The sequence below is a fragment of the Nyctibius grandis genome, chromosome 5 (assembly GCF_013368605.1).
Source record: "Nyctibius grandis isolate bNycGra1 chromosome 5, bNycGra1.pri, whole genome shotgun sequence".
NCBI classification, from domain to species: Eukaryota; Metazoa; Chordata; class Aves; order Nyctibiiformes; family Nyctibiidae; genus Nyctibius; species Nyctibius grandis.
In genome coordinates, this window is record NC_090662.1 from 56,446,009 (window position 1) to 56,472,760 (window position 26,752).

General features: G+C 39.2%; 1 protein-coding gene across 2 annotated transcripts in view; it reads right to left on the reverse strand.

Annotated features, from left to right (window-relative positions):
- The window catches only part of BLTP3B (bridge-like lipid transfer protein family member 3B), a 64,943-nt gene extending 38,400 nt beyond the window's left edge, over positions 1-26,543 (reverse strand). Inside the window, exons 1-6 of one of the 2 annotated variants that reach the window (XM_068401302.1) lie at positions 26,337-26,543; positions 18,629-18,775; positions 8,407-8,569; positions 7,262-7,300; positions 4,648-4,739; positions 758-947 (exon numbers count right to left, since the gene is read on the reverse strand). In XM_068401302.1, the coding sequence (XP_068257403.1) occupies positions 758-947; positions 4,648-4,739; positions 7,262-7,300; positions 8,407-8,469 (384 nt within the window). In that variant the 5' untranslated portion in view covers positions 8,470-8,569; positions 18,629-18,775; positions 26,337-26,543. The remainder of the gene's footprint in view (positions 1-757; positions 948-4,647; positions 4,740-7,261; positions 7,301-8,406; positions 8,570-18,628; positions 18,776-26,336) is intronic. The other variant, XM_068401301.1, reaches the window with a different exon arrangement.
- Between the last annotated feature and the right edge of the window lie 209 nt (positions 26,544-26,752).

Consider the following 26,752-nt stretch of genomic DNA (forward strand, 5'->3'; position numbering starts at 1 on the left):
TAAATAAACAAACATGGGCAAAATTTGCAACACCCTTTTATCCAAGGCCAGATGCATGCTAAAATAAGTCTTCCTCAACACAGCATACAATATTTAGAATCAGCTTTGCACTCAGTATACATTTTACTTTGTTACATGGGAGAAATCAAAAGAATAGTGCAGACCAATCCAGAACTTCTATGTTACTTTTCCCAGACAGCAGCAAAGTATGTACTTTACTGCTATTACTTTTTTGTATACATATAACTTAATTATTCCAAGAAAAGATGTTTAATTCTTGCATAGGAACTTGATTAAAACTCAGTTAGAACTGCTTAAATAAATTTTTATTAGGCAAACCCTCACCAGCAAGTAAATAACCAAAAGCTTAAAAAATAATAAAAATAGTAATAAAAAACGCACAACATCCTAGCCTTCCACATTTAATACACCCTTCTTTTTTCTTTCAGTACTCCTAAAAGTCTGGTCTAGTTTGCATTTTTAAATGGTCTCAGGCTTGGAGAATGTACGATGGGAACAGTACATATGCTTGCCCTGGTTTTCCCTCTTCCCACTTGTCCACTCCTAGAGACATAACATTTGATCTGACTCACATCCACCATTTTTACATCCTTGTGTTCCTAGAGGACAGCTGAAATTACAGAATGTCTCCATTTCCAGTAACGGCATGTTGCCTAGACTGTATAACATTGCAATTCAACTTCCTCCTCCTTTACCACAAAAACAAGGAAAAAAGTTAGTAAAAGACAGTATTTACCTCTCCACGTTGGGCTTCTTGTATTCTCGTAAATCTGAGGTCAGCATGTTCCCAGTTTGCATTTACACTATATATTCTCAGCTGGGAAAGTTCAAATGAAGCATTAAAGGCTTTTGCGCCAATCCTTATTATAATGGAGTTCACAGAAACTGAAATTCCCTCTACCACTTTTTCAGCAAAGCCATATTCACTAAAAAGTAAAATGCCAACATATTAAATACACACCTAATGAAAGGGCACAAAATTAAACTTATTAAACAGCTGAAATACAACATGAAACAAACCATAAGTTCCTAACGTATTCTCCAGTTATGAATTTTTGTTAAATATACTTGATCTAGTTTACAATAGTTTCTTCTCTACACCATGGCCCTAATCTCAAAATAATCATTCAAGAAAGTATTTTGGATCACGATCAATCTTCATGAAGTGTAACAATTAATGCAATTCTACATGATACATATTTTATACATATATAGAGACATACAAATATATAAAAAATTAAAATATATATATTATACATACATAAAAATAGTCTACAGCATTACGTACAAATCTTACTCTTCTTTATGTATACATAGGGAGTAATTATTGTCAAATGAATTATTTGACAATTCCAATCTGGTTAGTATTTATCTCTGTAAGTTAAATTATTCCATCCATTAAAAGTAGTATCTTTCATATATGCAAAATAGTATAAAGTATTTGCTTTGTTTCATTCTGTAAAAGAATGGCATCCTAGATGGTGGTTACATTTCTATACCAAATCAACACACATTCCAGTATTAAAAAAGATAAAGCAGTTGCAATTAATTTTTTAATAAAAATCTTACGCATTCTGAATGCTTTAGATTAGTGAATGGGAAACTGTATTATAAGTATTCCTTTAATATCTAAAACATTTTGCCTTTAGGGTTGTTTTTTCTGCTTGTTTTCAAAGTACAGTTTATGTGGTTTGTCATTCCTTTTCCTTTTTATAACTTTCATCCTACACAGAACCTCTATGGCAATGATTTTCAAGCTGTACCCTAGGAGACGTAGAGGCCCATGGACTACTTCTACATATTACACAGAAGTTAAAATAAGAAAAGCAATCATATAATCAAATCAATTTCTCTGTATATATGTCCCTATGCCCACTGAAAAATGTTTTAGGTCCATAAAAAGAAAACGGCTGGGGGATGGGGGGAGGAGAATCACTGATGTAATGCTATATTGCCCCCCCAAATGACTTACCTTTTGGGCTATACAGTGTGCATGAAATCTTTCAGTAAGATTTGGCTGAATACAATGAAGGAAATAAAACTTTAAAACACCACACTAACCAATAGCCCTCAATACTGTTTTTTTAGACCAACCAAAAAAAAACACCACCTAAAAAACCCCACCCCAACATCATATATATTTTCCAAATACACTGAAGGCAAGACATATGTAATTTTCAAAAAACTTAGTATCAATTAAACTTGGTATATTTTTGATGCAGTAGTTGCACTCATATGAAACATAGCAAGTTCCATACATAGTTCAGAAGTTCTTTCCAGGCTTGGGACAGGAAGGGCAAAGGAGTCCAGGAAGGGCAAAGGAGTCCAGGAAGGGCAAAGGAGTCCAGGAAGGGCAAAGGAGTCCAGGAAGGCTGGACGTGCTTTAAAAAGGAATTGCTAAATATTCAGGAGCAGGCTGTCCAGGTGTGTAGGAAGACAAGCCATTGGGGAAAAAGACCGGCCTGGTTAAATAGAGAACTTAGGCTAGAACTTAAGGAAAAAAAAGAGAGCCTATTTTCTCTGGAAGAAGGGTCGGGTAACTTGGGAGGTTGCCAAGTCATGTAGGGAGAAGATTAGAAGGGCCAAAGCTCAATTAGAGCTTGATTTGGCTGCTACAGTCAAAGATAACAAAAAAAGTTTCTACAAATACATTAACAGCAAAAGGAGGGTCAAGGAGAGCCTCCACCACTTGCTGAATGAGGAGGGTAGTGTAGTGTCAGGGGATGAGGAAAAGGCAGAGGTGCTCAATGCCTTCTTTGCCTCGGTCTTTAATGTCAGGACCGGTTGTTCTCAGGAGACTCGGACCTCAGAGCCTGAAGTTAGGGACGGGGGGCTGTGTGAACCCCCTGTAATCCAGGAGGAGACTGTTAGTGACCTGCTGTGCCAGTTGGACACCCACAAGGCTATGGGCCCGGATGGGATTCACCCCAGAGTAATGAAGGAACTGGCAAATGAACTTGCCAAACCACTCTCTATTATCTACCGGCAGTCCTGGTTAACTGGAGAAGTTCCAGCTGACTGGAAATTAGCAAATGTAACACCCATCTACAAGAAGGGCCGGAAGGATGATCCAGGGAACTATAGGCCTGTCAGCCTGACCTCGGTGCCAGGCAAGGTGATGGAACAGATCATCCTGAGTGCCATTACACGGCACATGCAGGACAATCGGGGCATCGGGGCCAGCCAACATGGATTCATGAAAGGCAGGTCCTGCTTGACCAACCTGGTCTCCTTCTATGACAAAGTGACCCGCTTAGTAGATGAGGGCAGGGCTGTGGATGTAGTCTATCTAGACTTCAGTAAGGCATTCGACACTGTCTCCCACAGCATCCTCCTAGACAAACTAGCTGCCCGGGGCTTGGATGGGTGGACTCTTCAATGGGTTAAAAACTGGCTGGATGGCCGAGCCCAGAGAGTGGTGGTGAATGGGGCAAAGTCCAACTGGCGGCCGGTCACTAGCAGTGTTCCCCAGAGCTCAGTTCTGGGTCCGGTGCTGTTCAATATCTTTATAGATGATCTAGACGTAGGGATTGAGTGCACCCTCAGCAAATTTGCAGATGACACCAAGCTGGGTGGGAGTGTCGATCTGCTGGAGGGTAGGAAGGCCCTACAGAGGGATCTGGACAGGTTAGATAGATGGGCCGAGACAAACGGCATCAGGTTCAACAAGAACAAGTGCCGGGTCTTACACTTCGGCCACAACAACCCCACACAGCGCTACAGGCTGGGGGAAGAGTGGTTAGAAAGCGGCCCGGCGGGAAGAGACCTGGGGGTGCTGATCGACAGCCGGATAAACATGAGCCAGCAGTGTGCCCAGGTGGCCAAGAAGGCCAATGGCATCCTGGCCTCTATTAGGAATAGTGTAGCCAGCCGGTCTAGGGGAGTAATCGTCCCACTGTACTCGGCAATGGTGAGGCCGCACCTTGAATACTGTGTCCAGTTGTGGGCCCCGCACTTCAAGAAAGATGTTGAGGTGTTGGAGCGAGTCCAGAGGAGGGCGACCAAGCTGGTGAAGGGTCTGGAGGGTCTGACCTACGAGGAACGGCTGAGGGAGCTGGGGTTGTTTAGCCTGGAGAAGAGAAGGCTCAGAGGTGACCTTATTGCAGTCTACAACTACCTGAAGGGAGGTTGTAGTGAAGTGGGAGTCGGCCTCTTCTCCCAGGCAACTAGCAATAGGACAAGAGGACACAGCCTCAAGCTTCGCCAGGGAGGTTCAGGTTGGACATCAGGAAGAATTTCTTCTCAGAAAGGGTCATTAGACATTGGAACGGGCTGCCCAGGGAGGTGGTAGAGTCACCATCTCTGCATGTGTTTAAGAAAAGACTGGACATGGCACTTAGTGCCATGCTCTAGTTGACATGGTGGTGTCAGGGCAATGGTTGGAGTCGATGATCCCAGAGGTCTCTTCCAACCCGATTGATTCTGTGATTCTGTGGATAGATCCATTATAACTATACATATGTAACTCCACCCACAAGTAATAAAATAAAATTTTAGAGAGATGGAAATGGCAAGTTGCAACCCCATATACTTCTAGAAATTTGCAGGGGATCTAACTTTTATAGTAATTCAAAAGGAGTAATTTACATGTAATTGATCCAATAAAGTTTAAGTATCATCACTGACCTCTGTCCAGATGCAGTTGCTATAGGAGAGGGTCCATTAGGGGCACGTGGCTCTTCACATGTGCTCATTTCCATTACAACTTTATCCAAGGACTTGAAAAACAAAACAAAAAATTGGAGACATAAGAGGTAACAAAGTAAATATACACAAAACTTTTCTTACTATGACAATTTTCCCACAAACTTTTGTAAATTACCAGAATTACCTTTTTCAAATTTGTTCATACAAATTTTCAAATTTTGTGAATTCTAACAGACCTTCCCAGTCAAATATTGGATTACAGAATTCTTGACCCCTGACTATTATTTATCCATCACACACATTTTCAAAAACTGTACTTCAAAAAGGGTATGACTTAATGCGTACTGGGTTTTCTTCCTACATGGTTGTTCTTTCAGTGAAATACTTCATACCTCCTGTTTTTTCCAATAGTTCAATAAGTTCAGAAAATTTTAATGGAAAATATTTGAAACTAGTCCACTAAAATTCACGATAGTAGATGAAGTTTTGTGCTGCATCTTTAAAACAAAATCTGAATATATATAATATACACACACAGAGTGACTCTTAGGTCAGACAAACCACACTGAAAAGCCTCGTCCTCAATTTTAGATTTTTCATGATTCAACCTGGCCTGCCTGCTGGACTTTATTATCATATTGTGTTAATTGTGCCTGTCTTCATAATCCACTTGCTCCACAAACATTTTTGTGTGCTACTCCTATCCATGAAATGCCCCGATTACCACCTAGAAATTCATAAACTCTCTACTCTGGATTTATTTATACTTCACTATACTGTGATGCTTAAAGTGAAGCATTAGCTGTTAACTGTAAATCTAGACATTTTAGAATTATTTTCGCAGCTGTCTCAATGAATAACTTGCCTTGCAAAACAAAAAGAGGAAAGAACAAGAAGAAAAAAACAGACCCTTAGTTTGGGGATAGTGGGGAGTGGGGGGAAGCCAAGATTTCTCCTGGTTATCCTATGATTGTTGGATGTTTGACCACTCTTTAAAGGTTTCTTAAATCAAGACCTGTGGAACAATTTTCTTCACTACATGACTAGTGCAAAGAACAGTAGGGCAGTGACTTAAGGAGTTTGTGTAATATAAATAGGAGTTAACAAAGAACACCTGGATGTAGATATCTGTCTATTCTTTTCTCACTGGTAACTACTGTACTTTGATAGAGGAAAAACTGCTGCATAGCATCCTTGGGTCCCCGAAGCACTCCTCAAAATTATATTTTTTTATCATATAGAAACAGAAATTGATTATGAGCAAAGATAACTTTGCATTTGCCACTACGTTAAGAGACGGATTTTCACAAAGGGTGACTCAGCTCAATTAAAGTACCTTTGGCTAGACAAGTGGGTTCTAGTTACCTCCTAAGCTATGCAAACAGAGGATGCTGTTCCAATTTAATTGAACTCTCAGTAACAAAAACATCCCCACCAAAATACTGGAAGTTCAGTGATGTAATAAAGAGCTGAATTTGGACATTTAGGCCATTGAATTCACCTTCCTTTAGAAGCCAAAAAGACTGTTGTACAGTCTGCTACTGAAGAGCGAACTTTTGTTATCAATTTCCATTTAATGCACTTGTTCAAGGAAAGCTTTATGTAAAAAAGATGACCTTGAAAGTTATCTTAACCTCAAAGATCGCTAATGTAAGTTCAATATGAGCAAGTAAACAATCAGGCCTTGCTACCATAGGTCGAAGTATGTAATCTTTAAGAATAGCACAGCTTAAACTGATTTCCTAATTTGGCACTTGCATCTTACGGTCAAGAGGTTGAATCATCCCACCTCAGCTTTACCACGGTTTAAGCTCTGTGTGTCACGAAGAAGCTGTACAGACGTTAGTACATTACAACTGGATCACCACCAAACGCATCAAGTATTTAAAACAACATGTCTTTTCAAAGTCTGATTCAGAAATAAGAAATTACAAGCACATTCAGGAATTCACTGCAAGACTGGGAAGCATGACAGTTAAAGGAATATTCATTCCTAAGTAAAAACCAATTAAGAAAGTTTAGCCATCATCAAGCAAATCACTTCTGGCACTACCACATTTCTTAGTATACTTAAAAATAAACAACAAAACTAAACAAATGCAAGAATTAGCATGACTTCTAACTGTTGAGTCTGGCTGAATCCGAGGCTGCTACATAAACCCTGTAAATGTTATGTGTATCAAACCTGCTATAACTGAGATCACTGGGTAGAGTACAGATGTAGGACAGAAAAATCCTTAGAAAAGATAGCTCCAAAAGACAGGCAGGAACTTGTAAAAGGGTTATTTGGACAAATAACTACCCTTCAAGTGAACCCAAATTAAGATGTAATGACTGAAGAACTTAAGAGAAATTAGCTAACAGTCAAACATCATAGTGCTAACACCCAAAGCCATAGATTAAAAAAAAAACAAACCTACCAACAAAAACGTTAAGACATTTTGTCTTGATCTGCCACTACCCAGAGGACACTTAGCTTTAAAGGCCCGTTAATGTTTCAGTTATTTCTAAAGTCAAGTCAAGAGAACTATATAAATATTTCAGAAAAATTCTGCTACACAGAGTATATTTAGGAGCTGATCTCAGAACTCACCAAAGAGATGGGATGTGTTTTTAATTTTGTCCAGGGTATCTGCAAGAGAAAACATTACTCTAAAGCAAAGTAAAAATTCAAAATATAGTAAAATAAATCATTTGTTTAGAATGTGTTTTATATGTACAAATCATATTTGTAACTCCTGAACTCATAATAATACTACTTTAAAAATATCAAGTTTATCTGAAAATACTGTATAGTAAATTTAGGTACACACATAAATTTTAGATGTTAAAAACATAACTTCAAAATCTACTTATCACTGAGCAGAAAATAGAGGAACAAAATAGAATCTGCCTCTTTAATACTGAGTTGTCAAGCATCAGAAAAAGCAACACTGTCTTCCACATTCTTTCCTTTAAAAGGAAAGAAAATTCACATTTGTTCTGTTGGCCTACAAGTAATTGGATGCCTGCAACAAAGCATCAAGTTCACTGCATTCAGAAAAATCAGGACAATCTCCCATTAGGGCAAAAAAAAAAAAAAAGAAAGAAAAGAGACTGAAGAGCTGCCAAAGTTTGACCAGATTATAACTTCTGTCAAAAACAAGCCACAGCTTCATTCCTTACTCTCATATTAGTATGATCTAGGAAAGATGACATACATTGCTTCAATTCTTAGCAGCAACAAGGACTAAAAAAAAGCAACGTCTACTAGATTTTGAGTGTTTCCACATTTCCCACAGAGACTAGAATCCCTTGGAAAGATATTTTTGGAAACAGGAAAGGAACAAGAGGGAAAGCAATAGAAAGAGACAGATAAAGAGAAGAAATAACACACTAAAAAAGAGAATATAATAAATAATTATAGTAGCCTAATTACCACGGGGAAATACAAGCTTTTATCTCTACCCCTATTTCAGAACACACAGGAATAAATTCTACGCAGAAAGAAAAAAACAAAATTTAAAAAAATCACTGCTTATATTCATTGTTTCCATACATATTTCATGTCATCACATGGGAAACAGAAATCAGTAAGAAATTATTGCTGGTAACATCTTTGTTTTTCTCTAAAATTTTATCAAGCACTCATCACAATTTTCTATTAATACGAGGTTGATTGAAAGTTTACAGAGACAGACGAGAGAAAAAAAAAAAAAGATCTGCCTAAATATCATTCTGGCCCAATAAAATACTCACCCTAATGGATGCTTTATTACAAAAGACCTTGTTTATAGCAAGCCATGTTGGAAGATCCAGCATGTTTTGAAGCACCTCTTGATCCAGCTCTAAATTGGTCAGCTGACCTTCCCCCTTTAATGTGCTCAGGTTGATCTTGTCAGGTGACAGATTTTTGGTGAACCTAAAAACAAAGATGCACCTTAAGTAAATGCACATAAAGCAAACAGAGCTGCCCCACATATAGCCGACAATTTAAATTAAAGCAATGGTCTGGGGGGGAACTAATCATCTGAGCTTCTCAGGTACAATTTTACCCTGAAAAGAAATGGTACCATGGAATTGCTTTGTCCCTCTAAATTTTTGCATCTCGTTAACTCAATTTACAAATACATGAACAAAATTAACTATATTACGAAGTATCTTCTAATTTGTCCACCACCCAGAATAATAAATCCTTGATTCAAACTATTTAACTGTTTATTTTAAACTATTTAAGGTAGAATTGAATCCATTTCACTCTTTAGTTTTTCAAAACAAGAAAAAAAAATTCTAAACCTCTACAACTTATACTGTTATTCTTAGAACGAGCAGGAGTGGCTTAGAATTCACTCAGGACTAATAAAAAGCTACTCCTTATAAACAGTACCTTTCTATATATATTTACAGTTAAAATCTTGAAATGAAAAGTTTTGTTTACAATATTCATTAGGTTTAATCATAGAATTTAATAACATAAGTTAGAAATATACACACATAGCAGCATGGTGTATATAAAACATTAGATGAAAACTTGAAAGGTCAACCTGATATACAAGGGCTAAAAAAATATAACTATTTAAAAGAGTATATACGCGATAAATTTCATTATACTTTAAAGGCGCTATGATTTGCTGCTACAATCACAGAATCACAGAATCGTTTTGGTTGGAAAGGACCTTTAAGATCATCGAGTCCAACCATTAACCCAACACTGCCAAATCCTTGAGATTCATTTTCCTCCGGGCTGTTTGGGGAGGCCAGTGCCCAGGTCCCGATACATGGCCGGTCCCCAGAGCCCCCCCTCAAAAGGCACTGCAGTCCCAGGGGACCAAGCGAAGCGACAGCAGCTGGTAAGAACCAAGCCCTCCCGAGGCAAGGCGGTGGTCTCCGCTAGAAGAAGAGTGTATGGAGGCACTGCCAAAGGCACTAGACCATCACGGAGGTGTTCCATCACCTGCCAGTTTAATCATGAAGAGGAACTCTCAAAGATCAAGACATCTGGGAGTGGAGGTGCATAGAGGAAGCAGCTTGTTCAGAATTAAAAGTTCAGTTAAATTTTTATTTCCTTTTACTATACCAAGTCTGAAATTATTCAGGATGTGTTTGCAAATACTACTACATACATTTCTTGTGGTGGAAGTGTTGCAGTTGTTTCTGTATTGCTTACAAGGCATAAACTATCCAGAAGGAATAAGCTTTGATTTGTGAATAATGTATTTTAATAATTTCAGTGCTAAAAATATATTAAGATAAGACTATTGACAAATATATTTTCCTTGACAACTAATGTACTTCTAAGTGCTCCATTCAGAAACATTATGAGGGGAATAAAGGACTTAAAATTATTTCATTTTCTAGTTACCCTTCTTTGTTCCTTTTAACAAGAAAGAGTAATGAGAAGAGCTGAATAACCTGCCTCAGTAAAACATCCCAGCATTAACTGTGAAATATAAAGCCTCTCATCTCAGAAATCATATTGACAAGTCTCATCTGACTCAGCTAATTCAAATTCCTAGAAAACAAAAAGCAGCCATTGAATGTTTTCAGTCACATCATAGCGTCTCTTACTCTTGACTTTCTAGATGAGGGTCAACATAAGAATCACAAATTTGTTTTATTTTAAAGTCACATTTATACAGCTGTTGGGGATTGGCTGCATGACAAAGGTCACAGCTCATTGGAACAACTGTACGAGCAGAGCAGATTCTGAGGCGAGCAAGACTAGGCCTCAGGCCCTGGCCGAAACTGCAATTCATGCTGATGATAGCAAAACGGCAAGGATACTGAGACCTTGACAGGGATCGTAAACAACTAACTAAAGGGGGAGTGAGAGCCGTGAGAATGAGAAAGAAGCACAGCTGGCTAACCGCAAGTAGGAGGGATATGCAAAAGTAACTTGTAGAGCTTCAGCCAATCAATAGTTGACTAGTAGGCATAATTAAAATCCACTGTATAAATAGATGCTGTCTGGGCTAATAAAGTGACGCATGCTTTATCACTCATAATGAGTTGTCTGCATGTTGTTCCTCCACTGCTCGCATACAGCGAATGCCAAAACATTCTGCTATTACACACACACACACACACACACAGTGTCTCCCTCAGGGTTCCCTGTTGCTACGCCACACCAGAAATGCCACTCAACTTGGAGACAGACCTAACCATCATCTTGGTCTCAACTGCAGATGCATCACAGTGAAACCCAGGGGATCTACAGGAATGGGTTTCCAAACTTTGCAGCAAGAAAGACACCAAAATACCATTAAGGAGGAGAATGGGGACAGCAAAGCCAATCTTGAGTTACTTACGACATCTTTCAAACAGACAAAATAGGAGTGAGTCCATCCCAACAAGGAGCAGAAGGACAGGGAAAGCAATCTAAACAAGAGGCATCATTTTTCCCCCCATTTCTACTTTTTTTTTAAAAAATTCTTATGAGTGTTGCTTTGAACTTGTTACCTCTCCTGCAGTCAGCGAAAGGAAAAATACTTTGAGTGCTGCTTCATTCAGCACAGACCAACATTAAGAGGATCTCCACCTGTAAGACTATACCCTTCAAGAGTCACAGAAAGAAACTCTCAACAGGTGAACTGTGAGAAGGTATTTCAGGTATAGGCACCTCTAGCAGCAGATCTCTCCATTCCACTTCCACATCTGGAATGTGACTGATGAGTGGATGCTGAGGAGACTGTAGTGTTTCCCCCAAACCCATAGTAACTTCATAATATACAACCACCACATCTGCTTTGTCTATCTGCTTTGTCCAGAGCCAATTTTCTACTGAGGATGCCAAAACTTTACATTTCTGTGCCAGTTCCCTGATCCTTCTAATCCCCGTTGTTCCATAGAATACACTTCTGTTTGTCTGTTGGATATTTTCAGCACTTTAGAACAATTTCATACTACTTGATATAACAGGAAAACCTTTTATACTGTGCCCTCTAACTTAAAGAAAAAAATAAAAAATTAGAAGTTGGCCTATTTGGGCAGCCAGCCCTGCAAAACACAATGTGATCACACCCATTAGTCAGAATTTACAAGAATTCATATCTTCATGCATAAAATTAAAAGAGCCAAAGGCCAAAATAACAGCATTTTGAATTAAAAATTAAAAAAAAAAAAAGCCTTAGGGCAATCACAACTCTCCAAATGGTATTGTTCTAGGATCCCATAGTACATCAAACCAGGACATGCCCCACACTACTTTGACTTTTCTTTCTGGTGCGTTTTGTGTTCAGTCAACAGAGGCTCAGGCAGAAGATGTACCACAGACATGCTGATGTGTGTCTAGTGCAAGTTCTACTGAACTTGCCATGAGTTGGTATAATTATCACTGACAGTATTGTTACCAAGATAAAATCTGCAATTTAATATTTTAATACTATTAACTTCTAATTTTATTAATAAATTAAATGCTAATATTATTCTAAATATGCCAGTGGTAAGAATGCCTTGGGGATGTTTTCAAATATTTATTGTCAGGCAAAATTTAAGGAAGAGGCAGTACGGCTTTGGAGGCTGGCAAGTTATCTCTCTATGTAAAGAAGCACTGTGTCTTTTAGCACTGTAACCTAGACTGCCTAATTGCTTGAACTTCAAGAACTTATTAGGCTACCATATTTATGATACAATTTTTATGTAAAGAGGTACTTCCCATAAAGTTAGGGCAGAATCTTGTTATTCTGAATACGTAGTAATTACAAGTCTTTGATCGTGTCATTATGTTTCATGATTAGAGATCTTTGATCTGCGAAAACCATTTAAAATTTCTCTATGAGCTTTCCATGTAACTACTCAGAATTAACAATGCCACCAATTTCATGATATGTACACATTCTCCTCTCTGACTTGGCACAAGCAAGCAGCTCCCCCCCGGCTTGCCATTTGTTTTTCGCCCTGGTATTCATTCCTCGAGTTAGTTATTCCTTAAAAACCAGGTCAAACTGTGAGCGGAGGCCTCGACAACTAGGCCATTTCGCTGCACAACATCCCATGAACTCCTGACCGATGGTCCTTTTCTAGGGAACAGACTGTGTTAATACCCACTACTCAGTACAACAACTGAATAAAGCAGAACAGAGAAAAGTAAAAGGGAAGGGCAAGAGGAACAGAAATAAAATAGACATGGTTGAGTTCACCAAACTTTTCTGTCACACTGTTTTGCTGTGGCAGTAAAACATCACTGTTCCTGAAGCAATACATACTTGGTTTGCTAGCACCACAAGATATTCTTAGCGAAAAATGTTTTCACAGATTTAGATTCAATTTCACAAATTACCTTTCCTTTCTCAAAACATAGGATTTGCAGTTTCAATCACTATATCCAATAGCATGAATTCCAATTGAGTTTAATATTCAATTCTATAAGGTAGATTAATGCTATAAAATATTTGATGCTTGAAAGGCAAGAATCCGGAAATATGACGTGATCAATATCACAAGCACCCTGACACAGCTCCCTTGGGTGCACGCATATATACACACACACAGACAGACACGCACATTCTCTCTAAATATTACTATGCAGTTTTATAGATGGTTCAACTTTAATTTACAGACTAAGAGTTTAGTGAAAATCATAGAAGACCGTATAATAACAGAACAGTAGTAAGAATTGTATATAGAGTATTAAGTTACAATCATTGTATTTTGTCAGGACCACAACAGTTCTTTGAGTTCTTTTCTCTCTAAAAGAACTAAAAATCTACACAGAAGATAAATATTTCAGGGAAGGAAAAAAATGTATTTTCTAAAGTTTTGTTTGTGACAACACAGTCTTGGAGCTCTGAATGGAGCACTCCACCATGCTTGAAGAGAAGATGGCCAAAAGTGAAATTAGAAACAAAGCAACCAAAAAAACAGTAGAGAAGACAGGCAAAAACACTTATCTGAAAGCACAAGCTTATGGTTTGTATCATGAAGGCCACAGACCACACGAAGCTTAGGGCAGCGCACCACAAAGATTTGGAGAGAATACCAGATGCCTTGTCAAGTTCGTCAACAGAAACTCCAACCTCTGGATTTAATAAAGAAATAACGGAAGTCTGGATTGCATTTGGACACAGGATTCTCAGCTGTTTTGCACATCTACTGAATATACAATCTCTTCCACCTGGCTCTATCATCTGCCTCCCCTGCTTTTTAAATAAAATTCCTTCACCTATTTGATCCTATATGTATGCTCTAATCATGACACTATTAAATCATAATATGTGACACATGTTTTGCTTATCTCCTTGTTATGAACTAGAACTCCTTAGAAAGATGTATGGTTCAAAACAACAGGCTCTGAAAAAGGGCAACACAGCCTGACAAGCACTGGCAACTGTATCAGTAATAAAACAGCAGAAATGGAACAGAGAGATAACTGGGGTTTTTTTTCCTGGGTTACCTGGCTGAACCATGTTATTAGATCACTTAGGAGCTCTATACCATTTCTGAAGCAAGAAAACCAATGTTTTTTCAGTTAAGTTTCAGACAAAGATATTGGCTTCCCATGACTGCAGGTAACAGAGAGAAGGAGGTCTACTATCATTCTGCTCACTGTACCACTTCAAATTTTAAGACTTCGTGTTTAAATAGAAGAGGAACAGAGCTAACACTGTCAAATCTGCCACAGAAAAAAAAGCATTGGGATCACCAGAGTGTTTACTGTTACAAGTGAGTTCCTTTCATCCAGTGTAACACCACAAATCAAAGCTGATTTTCAATAAGTGGTTTGATCTGGGGAAAGGAAAAAAAAAAACCACAAACACCACAAAAAAACCCACCACACTACATCCTTCCCACCTTTAAATAAGAAAAAAAAAACGTCACAACAAATAGCGTGCTGCAGGCAACACAACAATTTCCTCTCTTGTATTTTCTTTCCTGTAGCCAGAAGAAATATCAGTGTCTCGGGAACAAAACAGCACCTGCAAATACTGAGTTCAGCAGCATTGCTATACTCTTCCCCGTGGCAGCACATCATTACTTAAGTCCAAAGCACAAAGATGCTTAGATCTATTTAGATGGCAGCAAGTCCTAGATGAGAATAAGACAGACTCCCTGATTAAAAAAGAACTCTACACACCAGTAACATTAAGCATAATGACATTCAGAAGAGTTCTTAGTAGCATTCCCTTCTTGATCCAAGTATGACAGGAGAGAAAAGGTGAGACAGGCTAGTCATACAGGATTAAAGATTTAGCTGCTGTTAAGTGAATGGCAGACAGACAAAATACAGACTTTACAGATGCAACAAGTGATTGACCTGTATTGGAACAGTAAGTCACTAATAAAAATTTTGCATGAATGTGATAGACCAGGGAAAAAAAACAAATAAAAAAACCAAACTTTTGTAAAAGATGTCTATTTTAATCCTTCAGACCTATGAAACAAGATTGGAATCAAGCAACTGATATCTTCTCTTGGTACTTTAAAAAACTTCAATCAAAAAGCATCACAAAAGCTCCTACAAAAATTAACTATACAATGAAGGCTTAAGGTTAGCAGAAATTGGTCAGAAGACTTCAAGAGCAACAATATCTAATTGTCCAAAGGATACACAGAAATCCAAAGGCACTGAATATATTTAGTAATGCCCTAGAAAAAGTTGGTGAACTATGAAGTAACAGAAACCTTTAAGTGAATCCTGGCTGCCCTAGGGACGTTCTAATTTTAATGCAGTGTATTAAAGTAGTATTTCACCCAGCAAGAAACCATTAACTATGGTTTATGTAAGATTTGGAGTAAATGACTTTTAGCTCCCCAGGCTGAGTTAAAATCTGTAAAAGTTGACAGGTAACATTAAAGTCACATTCATCAAGTCCACAGAAAACTGACCTTCTGAGGAACCCAAGACATCAGCAAATGGCTTTGCAGCAACAGCTGACTCATTGATGATGCAAGATACTGAACACCTGAAGATATAATTCATGGAAACTGCTGGGCTCTAAGTGAAAGATACATTTTTAGGAAATAAAGCTGGAAGACAAGAGACAATGAAAAACTGCCCGGGATACATGAAGGTTAAAGCACTTCTATGTATGAAAAATGAATTGTAAGTAGTACTAAATATCACCACAAAATATTATGGCCTGTCCTCATCTTGGACACTATATCCATTTCTGAAAATATTAAATCTAATTTAGAAACACAGGGGATAAACAAAAACATTAATGACAAAGTAATGGACACTGCATAAAAAGTTAACTGGATGTTCGTTTATCTTAACATAAGAACATAAACACACACAAAACTAAAAGTGAACAAATTTAAAGCCAGTAAAAGGAAACACTCATTGTAGAACATTTGAATGCCCATGAAAACATCAGGATAGAATACAGTACCAAAATCAAAAGCTTGAAAGAATTAAAAAACAAAACAAAACAAAACGACCACCCACAAAAAAAAAACTAAGGCATTTGTGGTACGGTTTGTAGAGAGAGGTAATACCTTTTATGCCTACAACATAGTAGCATCAACCAGACACACTCTGACACAAACACTTAAGCTCTTTCCTTAAGAATATTCACTGTACATTAAAACAATTATCACAATAAACACTTGTGAGGATAAATTTTAATATTTCTGGACAAAAAAACCTCTCACAAACAATGGCACTCTCCCAGTCTGCACTAGGAAGAGAACATTGCCATAGCACTGTAAAAATCTCACCACCACCACCATCAGCAGCCAGCGGGTAACCAGTAGGCAAGTCTATAGTGGATGTAACTTTGGTGGTCTGAGAGGCTATCCTCCAGCCTCTATCCAGAAGTCACCTGTACCAGCAATGTCGTGTCCTGCATGGATTCCCAAATACCATGCAGTTTCCTCCCATGAGGCCCCTATCCATAGATGAACAGCAAGGGCTACCATTCCCTCATTCTGCAATCTATGTGGAATCACAGGGGACTCCTAAATGGCAGTACCAACCGCAGCAGCTACACCTGTCACCCCTCACTACCTATGATACCTGACTGGCACCTTCTTACACCCTCCAACATCAATTTGTACAGGAGAAGGGTATCACCTCTTTACCCATGGGCAATGTGGCCACCCCACACAAATGCCTGCATGCTCTATTTAATCACACCTTGAACCTCTGTAGAATTGTCAGGTGTGCATTTGATGGCTGAGAGCAAGACGGAGAACTCTCCATGGCCTGCTGGATATCCAGCATGGAGAGGATCTGCATGATCTGCTGTGCAGCATCTCGCAAAGGTGCTCACGGGCCAACCCTCTGAAGTGGGACAGGGCGTTCCCCTGTTTGCACACGCAGCCTGGACCTACTGCTCTCAGCTGGCCATGAGTTATAGCACACTAGACGAGCCCAAAACACTACCTACAACCCTACAGCTTCAGGTGAGACTTTTCATGCTATTGTACAGGACCTGAACCACCTAACACTCATCAGGTCTTTTGACCTATCATAGTCTAAAGAGATCTTCCTTTCCAGGCAAATTACTAATTAGGAACCTGACTCTACAACCAGCCCATACTTGTCTAACGCGTCTGGTGCAGTGTGGCACCATCCCCCTTATCTCTCCCACTCTAGGAGGTGAAGTGCTGAATAGTACCTCTGCTGCTGCTTTCCAAATAATTGCTTCCATTTCATCACAACACAGCAGGGCTTCAGCGTGGACTCCTACTCCAGCTGACTTCCTAAAGACAGCTTGGTACACTCATCCATTCCCTCTAAGACCCATTCCATACTTTCTCAAATACTGACATCCCCACCAACTCTCTTAACTTGACAGTATATAAAGCTTCCTCTAGTTAATTCTGTAATAATACATACAGGAAATTATTTTCTTTCTATTTGGAAAAACTGGATTGGTTGCTCTTTGGGTACAGGCAGAACTGAAACAGCTGCTGTCATCAATAGCTATTATCTAATTACATGTCGTGCAGCAGATCTGCTCAGACATAGCCAAGCACTGTGCATAAATGAGGAGCTTACACTACATGAATGATAATCAACTTCTAAGTAAAATATTGCTCAAGGAATTTCTGTTTCATTTATGATAAATCCTCACATGGACCAATATTAGCTTTTCTGTTCCTTGAGTCTTTTCACATATCATTTACACAAGCACAGAAATGATCAATATTATCAAACCCAAAAAGCTTGTTTCAAACACGACAATCCTATACACGACAGACCTTAATCTATACACTGAGTACAAGATAACATAAACTCCTTATTATACTAAAACATACGTGGCAAAGTATACACAATTTCCATATTGCAGGCAGCAAAAATAATGCATCACATTTTGAGAAAGTGCTTACACTTGGTAACGGCTACATTTCACTCAGAATACAACATTCTATAACTAATGCAAAGAAAAGCCACTTGATGCAAAAGAATTTTATAAATTTAAAATCAAGAAATAACAGTGCAGTGTAAAAGCATGACAACATCTGCCTTTTGGAAACAGCATCATTTATTTATGTGACATTAGCAGGTATCTTTTTAATGCTAACTGATCAGATCTCACAATAGAACAAGATCTTTCTATAAGATATTAACTATAAGGACTGTTTTAATTTTTAAAAAAATCAGTTATTCTCTTACGTAAACTATTTAAAAAGCTGACTGATCCTTCAAATATCTATCAATACAGAGGTAATAAACACCAAACTACGAAAAAGAATTAAGTCGGTGTAAATGATAAATAGCAAATATCAAATAGCCTAAAGATATTGAGAAACACCTAGAAGATTACATTTAGAAAATACACATAAAGGTATGTTTATAATGGGGTTGCCAGTTTACTTCACAAAGCGGTTTTGCAAATTTAGTTTAGGACTAAAAAAAAAAACCACAACATAGAGCTGCACAGCAAACAATTATTTTTTGCAGAATTGTAAGTTACAAAAACAGAGAGAGAGAAAACCCAATTAACATTTTATAGAGCTCATTTCACTCCCAAATTTGTATAAATGCATACCACCTCTTACATTTACTCTACAAAGGTGGGAGAGGGGAAGTTACCTGAGGGCAAGGTATTCAGACAAAAGGCCCCTATTCCTGGTGAAAGCAAGTGGTCAGTTGCCACGGCTTCTGAGAAGCTTCTGGTACTCATTTTGGTAGTAAGGATATTCACAGCAAACCAATCTCCACCAGAGCCAGCTGGGATCGCTGCAGGGAATGGGACACAGGGGACACACAAGGGATCAAGTTCAAAGGGAAAGAGGAGTGATACAATAACGTAAGAGAGTTTTAGCTAAAGATAACCGCAGTTACAACAGTTTGTTACACATCATGACACTATAGAACTCGAAAGGAAACAGACCTGTGTAAAATCCTAGACGCCCATGAGAATATGCCTTGCTGTGTGATACTACAGTACTGCAGCCATGTTTAAATGAACAGCTTATGAAGAAAATTTTAACCATGCAGAAAAGGTCAATATAATATAGCCAAGTGGTTTCAGAGATACTCAGTACGTATATTTGGAATGCGAGAAGGAAGATAGCCTGGAGATGCAGTGTAAGAGGCTTTTATTTTATTTTGAAATGGGAGACAGCTTTTCAATTTTGTTTTGCCTAGCCTGAGATTTCTCAGCCCACATTATTTGTTCCCATTCACGGTGTCTCAGCTTCACCTATTCACAACTTGCACTAAAGAAACATGACTCCACAGAGGTAAGGGAACAGGACTTGTTGGATTTGTTTTTGTGTTTGAGGCACCGCTATGAAGACCTGCACACTTCTGACATTCTGATTTTGCAGGCTATGAAATTTTAGTACATTAAGCTTCTCAAAAATTGAAAAATAGAATATTTAATTTAGCAAAGCATCTAGTAATTTAAAAAAAAAAAAAAAGAATTTTTTTGTTAACTGTCTTCACTTTGAAAAGATGCCTCAGTCTAAATATAATTAATTCTAACACTTTTACCCTTTGGGGTACAATAAAACACGAGCATTTGGACAGTGCCCTTAGTAAGTGCCTTAGTAGGCGGTTTCTTGGGACATTTGAATGACATTTAAGAGATTTATCACTACAGTGAATTACAGATACCTAGTTACGAATGATTATTTTTCTGAGGTCTCCAGATCCCCAGCAATGAGAGCAACTACAACATGAAAATTGTTCCAGAAGTAAGCAACCACGTAACTTCCAGATTGCTGGGTAGCTGGATCCCAAGGTTGCTTTCTTGGGAGTCAGATAACAGAAGCAGCCAAGATCTCTGAGAAAATAAAAGCTCTGGTATCCTCAAGCTATATGGTAAACTGCATGGCAGAGCTGCCCCAAAATCTGTGCTGGGGACATGCTTCACACAGCAAGGCTCCTACACCCACGCAGGGGAGCCTGGAAGTACTAAAACTCACAGCCTGAGTTGGAGAGCTCTTCTTTCTTTCCTCTCCCATTTCTTCTCATGTACAGAGGAGAGAATGGAGACATCTGAACCCTGGTTAGCACCAGCTCCACAAAGGTGTACAGGCAAACTCCTGTGGGAGCTACCGCACTGATGAACCTGGGTTCCCCCGCAAGCAGCCAAAAACTAGATGTGTTGCGTAATTCCTTGTTAGCAGTTATTCTCATGACTTGCAAAAAAATCTGTGAAACAAATCACTTTGTGTAAGCCTTTATAATTCCATTAATGTTTCATCAGAAATTATCTGATGTCCTTTATCCACTGTGCTCGTACAAGAAAGCAGAAAATAAAACAAAATACAACTTAACAAGCACCTCTCACTCTGAAAGTCATTTAGTACATACTTTTATACCTCTTTGATATAAAAAAAAAAAGCTACCAAGGCTTTGGCAGAAGCAACACCAAATTTCAAAAAAAATTTAACTGTAAGCTTTGTTTTGATTCTTACATACTCCATAATCATTTGAACATAAGATACAATTTTATTCCTCACAGGCTTTATTTAAACACCCTTTTTCATGAGACTGCTTCACACTAGTGTATCAGCTACTTGAACACAAAGTAATCTTCAATGTAATTTTCATTCTGAAACTTATTTCCCAGTAAAAATATCGTGAGAATAATTTAAAGAAAATGACCGTATACTATAGAAGTGCTGCTGATTAATTCCTGTTGATTCTGCAAATGTATTAATTTTTATTATGTATACATAAGAGTTGTCTGACTTCAACAAAGCTTCAGCAGAACTTTAATTATACAAATAAAATTTCTGCACAATCAGCATCCAGATTTGTAATACATTTGCAAAAATAACATAAAACAAACTGAAAACCAGAAGTCAAATTCTGTGAGTTTGTTCTATTAACCCAAATGCTACTGAAAGCTTAAGAGATCTTTCTGAGATGTAACACAAGATTTAATAGATTTAAATCTTAATGAATGCAATGGTTAAGAATTCTACCAGCAAATACATTATTGCTGGTTTATCTCCAAAATACCTTTATAATTTCATAAAGCACCACAGCAATTTCAATTTTGCCTTTTGGAAGATGTTCTGTTACAAAAGCTTAAAATACAATACAACGCATGAAGCTACTAACAAAAATGGAGAAAAGTGAAAGTTTTTTATTTTTGTTGAAAAAAGTATTTATTGATTCCTTTATGCTCATCAGAACACTACCAACACATTCACACAGACAAAATTGTTGGCATGAAGGCTTCACATAAATACAAGAAATATTGAATTTCAAATACAAGGGAATTTAAGAAATACAGGATTACAATGAAACTTTAAATTGCTCTTTCTCCCCATTCTCTTCTGCCGTCTCAAGCAGTTCTGCTTTACTGTCTTTTTTCAGACTTGTTCTTTTGCTAGGTGCAGCACTTGTTTATGATAGACATTACGCTAACGCTTTCTGTAAGCATTCAGATTCAACATAGATTCATTCAGAGCAATGTAGATTGTTAAGTCTACGTTGTGTTTTGCAATTTTCCCACACACTATACAAGCCAATAATGTCTGTCACGTAGAATACACTCTGTAAAATCTTCAGTACATGCTAACAGAGAAGCTGTTTTACACTTATTCTAGTAAAAGTACACACTTTGAGTTCTTTGTCTGGCTACCAGAATTGGGTCACTTTCACAAAACTAAACTGACATAGAAGTGGAATACACAAAACTGAAAATAAGTATAAATTCTACTTCTTTTGCTACTAGCAGAAGTTTCAAAGTTCATCCAAACAATTTTGGTCATTTAGTTAGAGGAAAGAACTAGCCCATTCCGGCCAAATAAAGGTGTTACATTGGTAGATTCTAAAAGGAGTCACCTCAGATCTCCTGAGATGGCAACATCCCTCACCAAACAGGCACATCTTGCTGGTATAAAAGGAGGTTGATAGGCAGGTCAAATATTTAGGTAGGACACATATCGGTGAAGTTGTACCAGATGACGTAGGATATCACTGTTTATAGCAGCATCAGCTGATTCCTGATGTCCATACAATTAGTATGCTATTCTTTGTAAAACTAATCTTCATATGTGTTTTAGAATGATTTCCCAACTATGAGGTGAAAAAAATTGTCACAAAATTTACTGCAATTTTCCTCTATTGAAATCTTAGTATTTTTACATCTATTGCTTCAGGTGAGCAAAAGCAAAGGAGGTCTAAGTTCACACAGAACATTAACTAATGACACAAACTGAAACCAATTTGGGTTTCTGCCATACCAAACACTTCTCAACCTCTTACTGTTTTCTTTGTGAAAATAGCAAATAAGATTCAAACAAAGAATGTGATTTTTTAAGTTGAACTATGTGTTATCATTGGTAAACTTAAGAGTTAATATCTAATTACAATGAAGAATGTCATATTCAGTGGGGCTACTTATCTCAAGGTAGAGGCAAAGTTTGTAAGCTTTCCTTCATGCCTTTTAGACAGATTTTGATAAACAAAACTGTTTTTCACAGAAAGGCAGGGATATTGTAGATACTACGCAGAAGACTCAGACCACTCGTTAGCTAGAAAGGGAATTTCAGTAAATGATACTGAAAGCCAAAACCAAAAAAACACTTGAAAAAACCCTTATACAAGTCTGTGTCAGTAATACCCAATCTCTGTCATTATCTTGGATCCAAACAACTCAAGATTCAAACCCCTACGGTGAAGATGATCCCCTTATAATCACAGATAGTATAACAGGAACACTATTGTGAACTTGCGTAGAGCAATTTAGAGTCCTACTGGAAATCTCTAACACCATTATTTTATACACTTGTCTACAAAGTCTAACTGAGGAAAAAGAAGTAACAACGCTGAAGGGTATCTACTGTTATCAGAGCAGAGCAGCGAACAGAAAATCTTGAAATAGAAGGTGCTGTTCAACAAGAAATCTCTCACCTGTGAAAACATGTTAACAGCACATATGAAGATTCAACACAAGTTTCAGTTCACTGAGGAAGACCTTGACAGTGAGTGATCCCAACACTACACATAAGATTCCTAGGCATAGCATCTCATTCCTACCTTTACAAAGGATAATGCCATTATCCAGACACTTGTTTCATTTTAGGGCACGTATATTATGAAATAAAGACACTCCACCATTCACACTCACAAAAAACACACCTAACACAATACGCAGGTAACAAAGATTAAAGCCTCCAAATGACAAACTCATCTCTTCAGCTTATCAGATAGCATTTAGTTTAATATCCTACGCCAAGCACCACATAATCAAAAGAACAACAAAAAAAATGTATTTTGTTCCCCCCTCATTTTCTTCCACAGCTTTGGAGGAGAGCAACGCATGTTGAAGATAGAGGACGTAGCTTTTTAAAAGACTGTGAGAAAACTAAAACCTCATCAACAGATCCTGACATAAGATACAGGTTTGTTACACACTGAGTAAATAAGCTCTCCTACCTTCACTGTTCTTAAGCTGCAACACAGCAATAAGAAAAACCTTTTACAAAAGTAAAAAGTCATTTAGATACCAAAACTGTCCCAAAATGCAGTTTCGATCTTCCTCCTCTTCTTGTTCGCAGACCTTAAAGACTCATACCTACATAAAAAATCTTCCCTAGCTAACAAATGTAGAATTATAAGGCTCCTTCACAACACCAGTGTCCATATCAGTTTATCTAAAAGCACTGTAAACTGCTAAATGGAAACTAGACTGCTGAATGACACAATGATTCTAAATTTGCATATATAGTATCGAGATAGTAAGAAAGCTGAAAATTGCTAACACATGAGTAACAGATATTGCAGCAATCTTCAGGGCGAATATTGCTAAATCAATGATCACTTGGGGGAGATGGACAAGATGACCTCCAGGGATCCCTTCCAACCTCAACCATTCTGTGATTTGTGGCAAAAAAGCAAACTAATTCTCTGTAACTGAAGGTACAAGGTCATATCTTCTATTCGTTCTTTGAAGTACATATTAGATTTGTTTTTGTTCAAACATAAAGGGAAATACAATAATCAAAACCAAAAGTAAATTGAGATAACAGGGTAATTCTTTCCACTCAGCATATATGAACTTCTTCCAGTACATTTTAATCCTGCCACTACTAAGTGCTTTGTTGAAGACGGCAAACAGGCATCAGTTTTGAGGAACCACGAAAACTGCAGAACAGGAACCAATATAGTAAGAGTACAAAGTGAAAGTGTCCTTTGGCACCCTCTGTATTACAGGAAATTCCTCATGTATTTGCCTCCAGACTGAAATAAAACAGTGTGTGAAGACAACCTTAATCACTTTCTTCGAAAACATATTAAAGACAATCCTGAAATAAAGAACAACATTATCATTTTTCTTGAAAACACAAGTTCCCGAAATTTAAAAAGCCACCAGATTTACAGGTGCTTGTGTCACCTGAATTCTGTTTTCTTGTGCAACCAACTTCTGCAACCACTGAAGCACCAGTTCTACAGGGAGAAAAGATATTATCTGATCATGTGATTAAGAACACCCATAATAAGGGGCTTAATAATAATACTGTCTATATTTTAGGTAGCAAACATACTCTTTTAATGTCAACATAGTGTGGTTCATGAGTCCACACTATGCAAACCTCAGATTGTTAGATATAGCCCGTAAGCTTTTTAAAAATGATGAAACTTGTCACAATCAACATAGTCTTGTTGAATAAGCATTATCTCATCACACAAGAAAGCAAACACAGATTTATTATTATTTATTTTTAAAGTACTTAATTCTAATCTGTTTATTTGAAGAACTAGACAAAAACCAGCTCATGTTACTCATGCCCAGTTCCTAGACACATTTTAGACTTTAACCTGTAGAACAGAGACCACAGTTCACTTTCCATACAGCTTGCTAAACAGCACGCTAGGAAGCGAGCTGTATCAGTCAATTAAGTCCAGTGGTTCCATGCACATTTCAGATCAGAAAACTGACTCAAGGCCGATGACATCTTCGTGTTGCATTTCCGTTCTCACAGTGCTCAGCGATTTTCATGTGAAGACAAGATTTCTTTACTAGCATTCCCAGCTACAAAACTCAGGAGTAGAGTAGAGGAGAAAAATTATTCTACTACTGCTTCATACATCATCTTTAGCAGATATATAGCAAAGGATTTGGAATGAGAATTTTGTTTTCCCTGTGCATCATCAACAAATTAGTCAAATGACAATCTGTAATTTCATTTGATTTTCTCTATTTATTAGCACTGATGAAAATAAACACCCTCCAGAAATACCACACAAAATTAGAATAAAACATTTTAAAAAAACAAGCAAGTAAGGGACAAATATTTTAGGGTTTTTTTTTTTAATCTATAAGAGTAAGCTCTGAAGAATAACAACGCTGTGGTATCATGACAGTTCAAATACCTAATATGGGTTTTTGTCTCTCTAGAAAATAGGAGAAACGTTAACGTAGCTTTTTAAAATTGTATTAATCAGATTGGGTACTTTCTGCAGTTTTTCCATCTTTCAAGCACACAGCACTGACAGCTACAAAATTTTACCATAGGGTCTTTTTTGTTTGTTTTTGTTTGTTTGTTTGTTTTAACCCATGAGGCACGGTAGATGCGATTTCAGTCACTCAGAAAACGTCCAACTTATTTCATCCCTTTGCACCGCAACGCATCGCTTTTGTTACCCGGCCTCACCGGCGCCTGCCAGAGCTCGGATGTCTAGACCAGACCCGCAAGGACACACGCCCCGCTCCCACAGCCCGGCCAACAAGCGAACCGGGACAGCTTGTGTAAACCCTCCCCCCCGGCCTCTAAATTACAGCGGGATTTGGGGTTCCCCCCCCCTCTTCCACGCTCCCCCTCGCACACCTTCTCGCCGGCACTGGCTGCTCTGGGGGGCGCCCCGCGGGCCCCGTCAGCGCTCCCCGCCGGGGCGCCGGACCGCCGCCGCCCGGGGGGGTGCGGGCCCGCTGCCACGGCAGCCCCCGCCCGGCTCGGCTCGGCTCCGCGTCGTGGACGAGCACCGTCTGCCCGGCGAGGAGGCGACCGGAGCCCGGCGGTGACTCACTCAGAGACTCCTTTCTGCGCCAGGCAGACTGAGCCGCCTGCGTGCCCCCCTGGGCCACCGAGCGAGGGGGCTAGGGGCCATTTATGCGGCTGTCACCTCCGGACAGCCCCACACAAGCAGCCCAGCCGCCCCACTCCGCCTCCAAGAGGCACCCCGAGGAGGCGGCTCCAGCTCCACCCTCGCAGGCTGAATGAAGCTCCCAGCCAGGCCCCGGGGCCGCTCTCCGCCGGAGGCAAGGGGCCGGGAGCTGCCGCCGCCCCCCCGCACCCCCCTTAGCCTACCCGGGGCACGGCGCCCCACTGACCTGGAGAGATGCTTCAGGATCTGCTTCTTGATAATCCCCGCCATGGTGTCTGCCGGCCCGCGCCCCTCACGACGACCGGCCGGGATCGGGGACGCGCCTCATCCCTCCGCCTCCCCCTGCCCGAGGCGGGGAGACTGCCGGGAGCGGAGCCGCTGCCCCCTCTCGCCCTCACTCGGCGCCCGCCGCCATCTTGGCTGCAGCATCGCCTAGTGACGGCGGCGGGGGCGGTGGAGGGGCGGCAACGGGGAGGGCCGGACCCGGAGCCACCGCCCCGAGCGGGGAGCGGCAGCCCCGGGCAGGCGGAGTCGGGGAAGGGGCGACACCTCTCCTCAGCTCGCAGACCCCTGGAAGGGGCCGCCCCAGCTGTAGCCGGGGCCCGCACGGTCAGCACTGCCGCCCCCCCTCAGCCTCTGCCC